General features: G+C 43.7%; 1 protein-coding gene and 1 long non-coding RNA gene across 24 annotated transcripts in view; one reads left to right on the top strand and one right to left on the bottom strand.

The window, feature by feature from the left end:
* The window catches only part of CARD19 (caspase recruitment domain family member 19), a 101,798-nt gene that overhangs the window by 15,624 nt on the left and 71,824 nt on the right, over positions 1-14,350 (top strand). For 9 of the 23 annotated variants that reach the window (XM_052777932.1, XM_052777933.1, XM_052777918.1 and 6 more), the window contains 3 exons: positions 1,569-1,628; positions 3,419-3,490; positions 5,194-8,329. The exons of 1 other annotated variant lie outside the window; for it this stretch is intronic. In XM_052777932.1, coding sequence (XP_052633892.1) covers positions 1,569-1,628; positions 3,419-3,490; positions 5,194-5,306 — 245 coding nt within the window. In that variant the 3' untranslated portion in view covers positions 5,307-8,329. Of the gene's footprint in view, positions 1-1,568; positions 1,698-3,418; positions 3,491-5,193; positions 8,330-14,350 lie in introns of those variants that run through there. 13 more of the 23 variants (XR_008233595.1, XR_008233594.1, XR_008233592.1 and 10 more) reach the window with 4 other exon arrangements.
* Positions 8,144-13,077, bottom strand: LOC128137190 (uncharacterized). The gene is made up of 4 exons (XR_008233600.1): positions 12,667-13,077; positions 11,754-11,832; positions 10,988-11,122; positions 8,144-8,234 (listed from the first exon to the last, which is right to left on the bottom strand). It is a non-coding gene; the product is annotated as an uncharacterized LOC128137190 (long non-coding RNA).

The following is a 14,350-nucleotide window of genomic DNA, read 5'->3' on the forward strand; positions in this document are numbered from 1 at the left end:
AATTCGTGCTAGAACAAAATTTCTTTGCCTCAAGTATAATATTGCAAGTGAAATGTTTAGTAATGTCTCAGAATTCCCACTAGAGGGTGGGTAAGGCACACGGCATGGGCAACTTCAGAGCTATTGAAGCCAAACAGGATCTTCCAAGTGACTCAGAAAATGTTTTTATTTCTCGCAATGCTGACATGGACTAGAAAGATAAAGGATCAGATCAGCCCCACACAGAGATAGCCTGACAAAAGTGCAGAGATTTCGCTGTGCTCTCCTGTGAAGTGTGAGGATTTCTTAGCTAGAGGATATAGGGAGGACATCCTTCAAAACAGGCAGGCTGTGTAAGGTTGCCATTGATACAGAGTGCACCATGGAGGCTTTGCAGCAATCCTTTCTGCTTCAGTGACTCAAGCTTTGCAGCAAAGTGCTTTAGATGTTTCTGTTCTGCTTGAACGCTATGCCCTGTCACCCCACTGGGAGGGATGTATTTAGCATGGGAGACAGATATTTGCTGTCTAATGTTGGCTGACAAGAAGTCCCCTTTGCTGACTTGGTGAACAGGGCAGTTTTCCAAGGCATGTCACCTAGCTCCAGATTGTCACGTAGAAGAAGGAAATCAGTTGAAACCAAACAGTCTCAAATTCTTCCCTATTGACAGCCAGATTTGGAACTCTCGCTTTTTTCTACTTTTGTTTTTTTTTAACCCTCTTGACCACAAAGAGGTTTGGCTAAAAAAAGTTGTTTTGCAGATTCGTGATGCATTAAAGGAAAGTAATTCCTCTGCCATTTATGGTGACGGTGGTGGTGGTGGTGGTGTTTGGTGTTGCACACACGTTCTGCAGACAATGTTATCTCCACATCTGTATGGCAAAGGCACCTCTAAAAGAGCTGCAGGTGTTTCTGCTCAAAGCAGAAACTGCTTTATTGCTGCTAACTACTGAACACCTTGTCTTAAGGTCAACCTCTTTTTCTACTAGAATTTGCAGAAAGGTAGAGGCAAAAATTATTTGCACCAAATGTTAGCACGTAGTACCTACAGACTTCCAAAGAAGCTGTATGTGTCTTTAGCTGAGAACAGAATTTAGATAAATAATCTGCGCCAAGCAGTTTGTTCCAAGTACTTCATCTGCCAGATACATTTATGCCCAGAGATTTACTTAAGAACAGAAAGAATGTTGATGCCTATAAGGGGTGTTTTCAGATTAGCACATATATTAGCAAATAGTGTGTATTTTATTACAATGACAATTTCTGGCATTATGGAAGGATTAGCTCCTGCTTTCCTCACTTGGGAAACAAGTGTAATGTTACTTATGTGGTTAGTGCTTAACCAGATCAGAGGTGTTGCTGCAGCTGTTTCTAGTTGAATTCAGATGACTATGTGCCTATGTCTTTTGATCAACATATATCCAGATTTAACTATAGCGATGATTTACGTTTGGAGGGGTTAATAGTTTATGTCAAAATTGGATATTTTTCTGAAATGTCTTGTTTTGCACAATTTTGCACGTGCTGATTGTGTTCATTTGTTTGCTTGAGCTGAGTACTAACTTTTCATGTGTTGCTTTTATTTCTAGAAACCACAGATTCCACAGAGATAGACACTGACAAGGAGAAATATATGCTAAATGACAGGGGTAAATAAATGCATACAGTGTCACCGGATGGAATGGCTTTTCAGATTATGATGCAATTTATTTTATCATGTAATTTGCATTTCACGTAACAAATTGTTTTATGATGTCTTTACTGTCACAAGTTAAGTGGAATTAATGGAGGAAAATGTACTGGGCTGCTGTTGAGGAAACCAGTGCCAGGAAATTCAAGAGACTGTAGAGTTTAATCAATATTTACAATGGTATTTTTACTTACACTGTTATAGCTAAACTCTTCATTTCCTATGATTTCTTCAGTGCTTGAATAGTAAGGTCTATTCAGCTGCTGCTGCTGTCATTTTGCATAAGGCCATCAATAATTTTTTTATATAACCTTCACATTTTTTCATGTCTTTTTAAGCTTTCAATTTAAGTACAAATCATTTGGAAACAAAGACAGAAAAGAAGATGGTGTGCCTGTGCATTTATTCACTGAAAGATATTTTGAAAAGGAATTGAAGATCTGAAAGCAAGCTGAAGAATTTTCAAAATTTATAATGAACTATTTTATCATTTAGGTTTAATTGATATTTTGTTGAGAAATTTGGATACAATTATGAGAGAATAAAAGCACCTTCTATGAACTGAGCCTTTTGCCAGATTTCCCCTGAGAGAAAACTGAAATGAGAAGCAGAAACACAGTTTAACTCAATGTATTTTTTTGCCTGTGGTGGTGTTACTTTGAATATTGAACCAAATTGCTATTCAGGTTTTTCACATCGCTATTGCTGACTGCAGCATAACAGTACAGGAAGAACCGAGAAGGCACTTGGAAATAAGAAAATTAAACAATTTCTATTCTTACTCTGCTGATGAAAGAGCTGGCCTCAGACTGGTGATTGTCTGGCTGCTAGCCACCCTCTTTGGGAGATTACATCCAAAGGAGCAATCAAGTCCTTGCTCCTTTGCTGTTTCTCCGGTGTCCTTGTCCGCTTGGTCAGCTCCACTAATTTGTTGGTCTGCAGTACGTTTGTCCTTAAATTGACAGGTGCAGTTTAATTGTAGCTATGTTCATAGTGAAGTAGTAAATACAAATAGAATATTAGATAATAAAGAAGCAGATGTAAATCTTTATGGGGTTTTGTCTGTGGATAAGTATGAATTAGAAAGGTTTTATTGACCATCAATACTGAACATCAGCGTTAAACTGCATGTAATTCTAGGCAGGCACATGTTCCAGTGGGAGATTTGTTTTAGGTGTGTGTGTGTCTCTGCATTTCAGCTTCCAGCAGAATTGTAAACAGGAACAAGAATATTTGCTCTTGTCATGAAAGTGGAATTTGTGGAACATCTGTGGGGAAAAAACAAAACCCTAAAAATCTGCTTCCAAGGGACTGTAGTCTCACAATGTACTCTTACCCACAGGCAGTGCATTGGCCCAGTGGGGGCTCTTTATAGAGTAAAATGCTACACTGTGTGGTGAGGTCCCAGTAGTCTGGTTAGTATGTTGTTGTAGTGTTTAATGGGGTTTTTGCACAAAGTTTTAGAGTGAGAAAACATCTAAGGAAGCTTTCACTTAAATTTCATAGGATATAGCTAGCTGAACAGAGGCAAACGGTGAATGGTGTCAAAGCAACTGTAGTAAAAATTAATTACAGTATAGTAAATGTGCTTCATAGTACATTAGCTACAGAACATACATAATTGTGAATGTTAGCTTCATCTGAATACACTTAATTATGCATATTAATAGCAATTGATGATTTATGAACTGAGCTAAACTTCCACTGCTCTGTTCTGTCTTAATGTGTTTCCTTTTTTGTTTTCTTTAGGTCCAGTGTTTTTCCTCGCTTGTTTTAGCGTTGCTGCAGGATTTGCATTATTTTGGTATTGCTGTAACTCAGGTAATCTACTTCGGTGTTTTTTCTCTTGGTTGCCTTACTTTAGCACAGGTTGGGAGAGCAGCGTGCCTCTTGATCTACTGCGGCTTACTTAGTAGAGCGGGTCAAGGTGTCATCATTCATTAATGAGGCTAGAATACAAACTGCACTTCAGACATGCCAAGATATAAATAATGGAAAGTTTGCCTACAGAGGATGCCACAAATAGGGGTTCTTTTTAAAGACAGTAGTCATGTGAGCTCCTGTTGCTATAGCAATGGGTCATGATTCCCAGCAGTCATGAGACAGACCCAAACCTTCTGGCTTCCACATCCCTTGGGAGCTGGTTGAAGCATGACCAGTGCCAGGGCCAGAGGACGCTGGCTCGATTTGCTGAGCCTGAGCAGCTACAACCATTGCCCCTGTTGCTGGCTCTGGGTGTTAGCTGTCCCTGGAAGCCACCTGCTTCACAGCAGCCAGCAGAGCAGAGCTCCTGCTCCTCTTCGCAGTCCTACCTTCCATTCACCCAATGTTGCTGCGAGAGCGGCAGCTCTTAGCAAAAAGTGCATCGATGTGTCCACATGGATCAACTTCAGCGAAGCAGTGAGTCAGTGCTAGTGGGAGAGATCCAGGGAGAGAGAGTAGCTGATTCAGAGGTGTCACTTGCTCTCGAGTCTTCATACGGTGCTGTAGGAAGTACCAGTCTTCACGTGGTAGATGGGGAGCAGAATCCAAACTCCATTTTGGTTTAGTGCCTTCTGCTCCTTATAGCTGGGTCACAGCAGTTACAGTTGGACATTGTTCTTTACTATTTTTTTCCCAGAGCTGTAGGCTACAGTAGCACCAGTTCATGGACATTTCAGGTGATGTGGGAGTCTGGGCTGTGTTACCCTTCATTCCCAGATGAGAGTCCCTCAGCTGGACTGTCCATGGAGTCAGGGTTTAAGGCTAAAAGGGAACCATTAGACCTTCAAGGCTAACCTGTGTGTTTCCTTAGCTGCCGTCAGTTCCCTTCATCATATTCAGTCACCAGCATTCAATAGAAGCATTTTCAGAAAAGCATTCAGGGGCTGATACCAAAAAATCAGAGAATCCATCCCTTCCCTTGATCCATTAATTGTCCATAGCATTAGAAGTGTGTGTGTTATTCTCAGTTTGAACTGGTTTCAGCTCCAGCCTATCATTTTTATTAAGCTTTTCTCTACCAGATTGCAGAGCCCTTTAGCCCCTTGTTTCTGTGCCAGCTGACATTTCATATTTTCTCCCTGTGGAGGTCCTTGTGCCTCAAGTCGGCTCTCTGTCTTTATTTTTGCTAAAATTACCAACTAATCTCCCCAAGTCTTTTGTTCCAAGGCTCTTTTTTCCAGCTTTTGAGGCTCTTCCCTGTACCTATGCAGTATCTCAATGCCCCATGTGTAACAGGGCCACCAGACCAGGATGTGGTGTTCCAGGCTTGCACCATCCGGTGCTGTGCTCAGGTGTAAAGCTGCCCCCTTACCTAACTCAGTAATCTCCTCTTCCTGTGTCTGAACTTGCAGCGATGAATCCTAACAGATTCATTGTTATGCTGTCTTGGCAGCTGATGTATACAATATTGAAGGAAGTGGACTTTCTTCTAGACTCATCTTTTTATTGATTTTTATTTTTTGTAAATGCTGCTTACTAGCTAGAATGAAACTTAACTGTGTTCACTTTCTCTTTTTCCTCCCATCTTCATTCTACTTTAGATACCAAAGTCGTAGGAAGAGCCAGGAGAATCTTGGGCTTTTCTCCTATTATCATAGGAAGACACGTTAGAAATATTTGTATGTTGTATTTGGAAGACATATCAAGAAATTAAGGAAAAGCTGCCTCTTCACTTGTCTGTACAGTATACCTGCCAAGGGAAGACAACAGTGCATGAATATTAATGTATTATACTCTTATACCAAAGATTTTATTAACTAGCTTCATCAATAATTGTGTTGCCTCAAGATGTATTCAGAATTTCAGCTATATATGTCCTTCCTTATGGGAATGGACCATTTATTTTTGTAAATGCTTATTTTAGAATATTTATCATTTGGATAAAAAATATTTTTAATACAAACTTTAAAATGATATCCTAAGTGATCATGGGTCTTAAGCCATGTTTGCATATGTGTTTTATACTGGAATGAAGGATCACAACTGTTTTAAGGAATGCTAGCCTGTCTTTTGTGATAATTAATTTAAGAAAAGCACTTAAAAAAACACATGTACTCAAAGCCTTACTAAGAAAAGGATCTCCATCTCAGGATTTTCTGTTTTGTCTAGAACCTTTATACTTACTGCCTGAGCTCAGGTGGGCACTAGCACCTACGAAGTTTATCAGTGCCGGTTACCTTTGTGTATGCCAAGTACTTGCTGTGTTTTCTAATTCTCTTCGTGCCTCATCCCAGCCTGCCTTGTTCATGTTCACACTCAGCTGTTGGGCACGGTTTGAATGCTTTGGAGCTGGTGCAGACTGGTTCTCAGCCCGCTGAGGGTCCCAGGGACTAGAATGTCTGATCTGAAGCACTTCAAACTACCAAGATTTTTCAGATTTATTCAGCTTTTCCTTTTCCAGTAAAGTGTTTTGCCGTCTGTATATTTAAGAAACTGAAGTAATCCAAGATACTTTGCAGGGACTTAAGTGCCATGACATGGGGCTTTTTTTATGGCCAAGAATATGTATACTTACTTGAAGAGCCTGAGGTTGTTCTTAATGTCATTTGATGATGTTATGTTTTTCTTCTGTGAGTTGAAACCTGAAAAACTTGCAGAAACCATTGTAAGACTAAAATTCTTGAGGGAGATGCAGGGCGTCAGGGCTGCAAGTGAAGCAGCTTGGGGTTTCTTAGCTTGCTCCTGCCTAGCTCAGTACAAATGGCTTTCTTCTTCCAGATGGGAGGTGCAGTAGTTCTGAAAAATGACATTTTCAGTGGACAGTTCTTCAGTTACCCGCTCAAGAGTGTAAGGAGCTTGGGGAGACCATGTCCCTGTACGTGGTGAGAAGGATACTTTGTGGCTCTTCATTCACTGACTGAATGAAGAGATTTCCAGATCAAATCAAATGTCACCTGAATAAAAGTTGCAGCTACATCACAAGTTGCCATGCACTGGAGGATCCCATGCGAAATTTTCAGTCATTTGGAGTGGTTTTCTCGAAACAGACTGAAAATTGTCTTCTGGCTTTAAACTTTATTCACGCTATAAAGACGTCATCATCTTCTCCAAAGCAAATCATCTTGTAATAACTGTATTTCCTTCCAGGGCAACACTCAACCTGATACAGTAGCAAACATATAATGTAGAGGAGGAATTGGGTACAGGGCTAAATTTTAAAATAAAAGACCCAAAGAGTATTTGTGGGAAATGTCTTGAGAGATGAAAAAGGGCTCAGAGGACTCTGATTTTACTCTTCTGATAAAGTGTTTTTACCTACGGCATTGGAGTGTGGCTGGGACGTGAGCCAACCCTGTGTATAGGTAGCCACAGTCTTCATTAGGTCAAATCTCAAGAACAGACGGTGCGTCTTCGTGGCCATCGCTGGTGTGAGTGCAGCTCATCTCGAAACACCCAAGTGAAATTGGACAGGCTACAGGGGTAACACTACAGCCACACTGTAAGTCAGCACAAGCTGTTTGGTTTAAGCACTTATTCTGGCTCTGCCGAGCTCCAGGTTGCTGGGTTTACACTGCGAATGGTGCCTCCACCAGCCACGTTAAAGCTGGCTTGGCTATTTTTACACAGCTGCAGCTGCTCCTTTGACTGCGGAGCTGGCGTTTCCCTAAAAGCTCCCCCGGTGTAACTGTGCAGCGCACTACAGAAGAGTTTTCTGCATAGACAGGCAGACATACCCCAAGATCAGCAGTGGGCCGAGGGATATTATAAACACTTAATAGCCTGATTGCTGCGGTGTAAAACGTGGAATGAGAAAAATGCCATGCGAACAAAATAACACCCAGCAGAGCAGTTTATTTAGACTTCTTTTCCCCTGCCTCTACCCCACCAGCTCTTGCATCTCTTCGATCTAATCTCCATGGGGCCTCTTATTAGGGAGAAAACGGTGACGGAGCTGAGCACATTTCCTACAGAACTGGCTAACTGCGAGGCTCTGCTGCCCTTGTTACACAACGATCTGCTGTTGTGCTGCCTTCCGTCTTGGGAAGTGCTTTAATTATATTCTGTTTTCTCTCTGCCTTGCCTTGTGTTTAAGGTGACAACAGGTTGGGGTTTTTTCTCCAGCAAACCAGCTGTAATTTACAACATTTGAAATGAAATGTTCCTTTCCCCGCTGCTGCTTACTTCCTATAGCAGCCCCTTTTTAAGGGACTGGAAAAAATGCCTCTGAAATCTAAAGGGGTTTTAAATCTTTGCCTTGAAGCCAACTTTGAAACCTCATTAGAGGAACGGTTTTCCATTTTACACAAAAACCCATTATTCAAAGTAATCGCAACAGTCACATGTCATTTTAAAGCAGAAACGGAGGCCTTACTGCTGCTAGGCAGATTCTTTCTGTTTAGATTACCCACCATGTTACCCTTTGAATAACAGGTTGCAAATTGTTGTGAGCTGTTACTGAAACCTACAGAAATTACCGGTGCCTTATTTAATCTGAAGGTGAGAATCTGCTATGCTTACTGGTTCAAGGATGCCTTGCAGTGCCAGGAGGCCTCTCAGGTCGATCAGGTTGCTCCATGAGCATGCTGGGTGTGCAGTAGGACATGGTCCTCTCAGTTCCTTAAACTGAGTGGCTTTCTTGAGCCTTGAAAACCATACAGAATAGGAAAGTTTACTAAAGGCTATGGCTATATTTCTTCCCTTTCTGAGGTTGCTTGAGATGAGGATGCCTCTCGGGGGGGGGGGGGGGGGGGAATCCAGGATGAGCTATCCCCAGGGTTAGGGCTGGGAGGAGAGAGGAAAAATGAGTCTTGGTTCGCCCCAGTGTTGTTCGTTAAAGGACCTGACAGCAAAGACTAGAAAATAATCTGTTCCTTTATTAGTGCTAGTTATTAATTTAAAAAGTAAAAGTGAGGCTAGCTATAAAATTGGCATGTGCATAGGTTCAGAGACATTATTTTTCTTGGAAGAGTTTTCTTTCATGCGCAAATACTGAGGTTTACTACACTACTCTGCAAGCAGATGAAGTGATAATTCTATCATCAGTTCCTGGAGGAAGCCCGTATGTACCTGCATGGGAGTCAGGTCCTTCTAGGCAAGCAGTGTTATTTACTTGGAAATAAATGAGGCAGGGTCTTGGATGAGCCTGTCTAGATGCAGAATTCCAACTTCCCTGTCAAGTCAAGAATAGCTTGGCATTTGCTGCTGAAACTGTATTGGTGTTTAGGAATGTGCTTTACTTTATGTGCAGGGAAGTTGTCCTGGCTGTGTAAAATTCAGTTGGTGGTTACATGTGCAGGGGTTAGAGGCTATTCTTGTGAATGCCGTGGTTCTTGTGCTGCAGACAGTAAATGTACGGGAGCTAATAAAAAGCAGCCGTGTTTTCAACATACCCTCTCTCACCTTGTGCAACTCTCATTGAAGAAGTAAAATATTTGCCTTTCCCCGCAGCATAAGGTGCGTTGTGCCTGTAGCGGCATTATGGGCTAAGGAGCCAAACGGCTGTTGGGTGGGTGATGCTGACTTGGAGGGCTGAACGGGGTTCTCGGGAAAGAGAGGAGCAAGGAGAAGCTGTGGTCTCTGGAGGGTGGGAGTGTGCAGGTTATCAAGCAGTTGGCTCCCCTGCCAGCTTAGACTGTGCTCTGCAGCGAGTGCCTCGCACGAGGACTTGCTGCAGCTCCCACCAGGGACCGTGCCTCTTCGCTGCTGTGCGACTTGTGCATGAATCCCGAGGGGAGGGAAGGGGCATGAGCTCCGCGCTATTCAGCCTGGAGGCCTCCTGATACCTAGCCAAAAATAATCTTCCTTCCCTGTTTTTTTTGTTATGAATGGGCTTTTTGATTTAAAGTAAAGCTGAACTGCCTCTGATTGGCTTGGTGGTAATGTTGGGGCTGTCTAGATTCAAGGGCAAGAGTTAGCCGGTGTGATAGCCCCCTAAGCAGAGTGTGCAGGCGGCTGGCCCCAGCCATGTAAATAGTTAAGGCAGAGTGACGGGCCGCCTGCATGGCATGCAGAGAGCACTGGAAGCAAAGTGACAGATCGTACAGTGAATTTGCACAATTCCATTTAAAGAGAGACTGCTATTTAAAGTACTTCAGTGAATATGATGTGCCTGCAAGCCAGAGCTGGAATAAAGTGGTGATTCATTCTGGGACATACTGGGCTACTTCATAGCTGCTGGCTGGAGTTTTCAAAGCTGCCAAGGCAAAGTTACTCTTTTTGTTTCTTTCACTTGTGATTTTTTTTTTTCCTCATACTGTAATAAATTGGAAACATATTTGGTCAAAATTTGCAGTTGTGGATGCTTTTCACTGTTGTTCTGTATGCAGAAATGTTGTTCCAGAGAGATGCCATGCCGTGGCTGTGTAATCAGCGTTGCTGTTGCACTAACAAATACAAACAGTTTGCTGTACTTCACAGGTCCTGTTTTGTAATCATTTCTCCTAATGTACATCTTCTTGAATTCTGTAGAAATTAATGGAATTTTTTTTTTAACGGGGTGAAGCTGGCAATTAAATTGAAATAAAATCTGTACTGAGAAAAAAATGCTGCTGTTTTTCTTGTAGTTAATGCTTTGCGCTTCTTTCCAGAAGCACCCCTTGACATGTTGTCCTCCTGTGGCTGCTGTCTGCTGACTGACTCCCTCCTGGTCTCTGCTCTGTGATAGTTAAATCTTTGTTTTGGGTATTTCTGGCAAGATTTTTAACGTTTTCATCTGGTTTCAAAAAGTCTTTGCAGTTTTTCTGCTTAACTTGTTTAGTGATCTGAAGTTAACAGGACACATCGGTGCAAAGACTGGATGTCTTTTGGTTAAGCCTTGACTTTGTGTCATTTTGGTAGTCCAGTGAATCATTGCTCATCAAGACTTGGGTGGAGGCCTATCTCTTGGTATAAAGTGACTTCGACACAAGATTGATTTTAAAGGCTACTTTGACCACCCAAAAAGGGACTTCAGGTAAGAAGAAGATGCAGACGAATTTGTTGCTGGCCTGTTCTTTTGGGTAAGCTTTGAAGGGGGATCTGCTGGCCCAGGTGCTCCTGTGGGCAGTGTTAAAGGATCCTACTAAAGCAATGCTGTAGCAGGTGAAGCTTCAGGGGGAAGTCGCTGACCTGCAGCCTGGATTGCATCCCCTGCTGCAACACGTTCTTTGGGGGCCAAGAGGAACCCCAGAGCCTCGGCACCTTCCCATAGCATGTGAAACGCTGTTAAACAGGAGCTGGGTTGTCAGTGCGAATGGAGGATGATCTCTTGTTGATCAGCAAGAGAGATCCTCTTCATCCTTTGCCCTCCCTTGGAGTGTCTCTGCCTGATGAGTTGAAAGGAGGGTACCTCCCCAACTTTCCTACTGCCTGGCGTGCAGCTTTTTGGGGGAAGAGGGAGAGGAGCAGCTTTATTACCAGGAGGCCGCACTTGCATCTGTGCTGAGCGGGCACATGGTGGCCTGGCCCTCTGCCACTGCAGCAAAGGTCTTGTGCCTGGTGCCAGGAGAAGGGACCGGCGCAGAGCTTTTCTCCATGGACGTCACCAAGGTTCTGATGTGAGTGAAAAAACAGCTCGATTAAGCTACGAAAGGATTTGGGGGAGGGGGTAATTCTCATTATAGCTTCAACTCGTCTCTTCATAGGGACATTATTAATGTCAAATGCAAAAGAAACCTGTGGCTGGAGATGAGACAGGTATGCAGCAGCATCGCTTTCTTTAATTCAGTGTAGCTGCTTCAGCATAAAAGAGCATTTCAGGTGAATCCTGACCTGCCCTTTCTATTTTGGAGCACAGACCACTATGCACTGCGGTTGCAAGGAAAAGCTGTCTGCCATGTTGTTGTTGATAAATCTTTAATAACATTGTGCCTAGTGAAGCAAAAACCATTCAGACTTGGTCTGCGCTTCGTGAGCTGGTAACAGGGGAAGTCAGACGCCAGCAGCCGGAGCGCCACGGCATCTGAAGCCTCAATAAATAACCGGCAAGACGTGTCCTCGCGGTGCAACTTACATCAAGTCCTCTCTTTCCAGTAGCAAAATCTTTCATCACACTCGGGTGGGGTTTTTTTCCATTTTTTTTTTAAGCCCTGGGGTTAGCTACCCTGGGGGTTTCGCAGGACCAAGCCCCGCAGCCCCTGTCCGGAGGATGCTCCGTGCCATCCGGCGGCTGTCTCACACTCACTAGTTTCAGCTCCAGCAATGGCCTCGGATGGTAGCGCTGCCTGGTCCCTGCGGCTGCCTCCCTGCTGAATGCCACAGCTCTGCATTAACAGAAGGGGAGAGATCTAAGATTATTTTCCACTGTCTGCACTGGCCTAATTAATTTTAAAATTTCCTAGCCGAGGTTGAAAACAGGATGCCTGTGCCTCTTAAATATTCCTGATCCGTGATGGTTGTGGACAGCTGTATTACGTTTCTCATCTCTTTGTGGAGGAAAAAATAACACCCACTGAGGCTGAGATTTCCAAATCTACCCGGGGCTGAGAAGCACACTGGAAATCTTTGGAAGAGGTGTGTTACCGTGCTCCCATGGCTGCCCAGGGAGAGCTCAGCCCTCTGTCCCTCTCCCACCCTTCCCGTGTCCTGGGATGACCTTTCCACTTGCCTGAGTGTTTCATTTTCAATAAAGATTTGTTAACAGGGTTCCCAAGCACAAAATGGATTCCGGGTATTTTCGGAGAGGAAGAGGCAAAAAAATCTGCACTCTCCATCCTACCAATTCCAGCATGTCCTTGCTTTGAAGGATGACACATTTTTAAAATTCACAGGTATCAAAACCAAAAGGTTGCTCCTGAGCAGAGCTGGTGCTTCCTGCCCCTTTCTCCAGCCAGGCAAGCCGGCAGGAGGGCACGGAGCTGCCTGGCCTCTGCTACAGCGGGGTACGGTAACCCCGGCCCTGGGCTGGTGCTTGGGATGCTGGCACGGGGGAAACAAGGGTGGCCCAAGGGAGACAGGCGCCGTGCCGCAATAACCAGGAATGATCAGCAATAGCTCTACTCTCACACTTTTTCCTCTACACCAAGAGAGGAAAATCCAGAATTCATCATTACTGTCAAATGCAAAATTGAGCCCATTATGCACAGATGAGCACTGACCAGTCAGAAGCTGTGCTGGATGCTTCTAGGTGTGTTTTAGGCTCCAAAGGGTACCTTCATATGCTGTTGGTAGCTTTTGTTCTCTGCCCCACACCTTACACTGCATTCTGGTGGATTAAGGGTCCTGCAGAGGGGATGTTCTCGTCCTATTGCTGTGAGCATGGGGTCGGACCAGCTTCTGAATCTCTCACCTGGAGGGTTTATAAGGCAAGTACAGGAGCTTGTTCTCCCACCCCATAGCATACACCACTCCATACCTGCTTTGCTTTAGTTTTATGCTGGTTTATGGTTGTGCAGCTAGAGCCTCCGGAGGTGAGAAGAGGCTCATCCTTCACTCTAAGGTCTCACATGTGCTTCTTGGAGGTGGCTCGTCACCCTGATTTATCACTGCTGCTTTTCGCTGCTCTGGAAGACCTCTACCCTACCAGGAGGCAGGAAGATAGTTTATGGTAGGTAGGAACCAAGTTCAAAGTCCAGGTATAACAGGTAAAATGATAGCAGAAAATAATAATTATTATTAATGATAATAATTTAGATGATAGCAGTTTTCTATGAGAGTTGCAAAGGCATCTTTCAGGGTATTCCCAGGGAGGGACCACTGTGGGGCACAGGTGAAACTTGTCTTGACTAGCACGGAGTTGTTAAGAAAACAAACAAGTAGGAAAGAAATTCCTCATTCAGAGCTGGATGAAATTCAGCCCTGGATGAGTCTAGGCTGGTCCTGACTCTGGAAACAGAAACGAGAAGACTCATTATTCCATCACACCCTGTCTGTGCAAGTGAAGGGGACGTGCAAATTAAACAAAATAGTAACAGTTTAAAGATGCCGGCATCGCTATTTGATAACCGTGGTCCCTTCGAGATGTTGTGATGACACCTACCAGGGTGGCTGTGGGATGCAGGGCTTTCAAACCTGGGTTTTTATCAGCATGGAGAAAAAAGAGCTTTTAGAGTGTGAAGGAGAATACTGACCAACACAGGCCCGTTGTGGCTTGCGCTCACACTGCTCCACTTAGTGCACTTCATACAGTTTGATTTTGTTTAGTCATGTTCCCAGAATTTGAATGTCCACGAGCGATGGAGAGGCCCGAGGGGAAATACAGTCATTTCTTTCCTGAACAATGCCTCTCCCTGGCATGCTTGATGAATCATATTTTCTGACACAGAAAAAAATTAATCCTGTCTCAGGGTAAAGACACATAGCTGTCCCCCTTCATAGCTTCCACAAGTCCAACACAAATGTAAAACATAAGGCCTTTCCAACGCTTTAAATTATTTTCATCCTCGATGCCAGGAAACTGGGGTAATGTTGGGTGGTGATGAAACTATTTATTCTCAAATATTTTTGGCACCAGTGAAAATGGTTGGCAATGTTTCAGGAGTCCTGGTGTGGCTCTTTGTACCATGGCACCAGATTTATCACTCACCCCCAAACTAATTAAAACCTGTACTGTAGAAAGGGGGTTGGGGCTACCTCTGAGCTGGAAGATTGGTAAGCAGAGGAGGGCGAGTGGAAAGCATCGTGAAGGAGGCTGGAAGAAAAAGTAACCAGAGTTTTTGCTGTTTCCGTTTCTGACAAAGCCCAACTTGCCTGATGAGCAGGCATTGGGAAATCTCTGTTCCCAGTTGGGGAACTGTGGCACTCTCTTTGGGAAGGCAGCTAGGTTATTAAATAGTTCTCGTT

The sequence above is a fragment of the Harpia harpyja genome, chromosome Z (genome assembly GCF_026419915.1).
Source record: "Harpia harpyja isolate bHarHar1 chromosome Z, bHarHar1 primary haplotype, whole genome shotgun sequence".
NCBI classification, from domain to species: Eukaryota; Metazoa; Chordata; class Aves; order Accipitriformes; family Accipitridae; genus Harpia; species Harpia harpyja.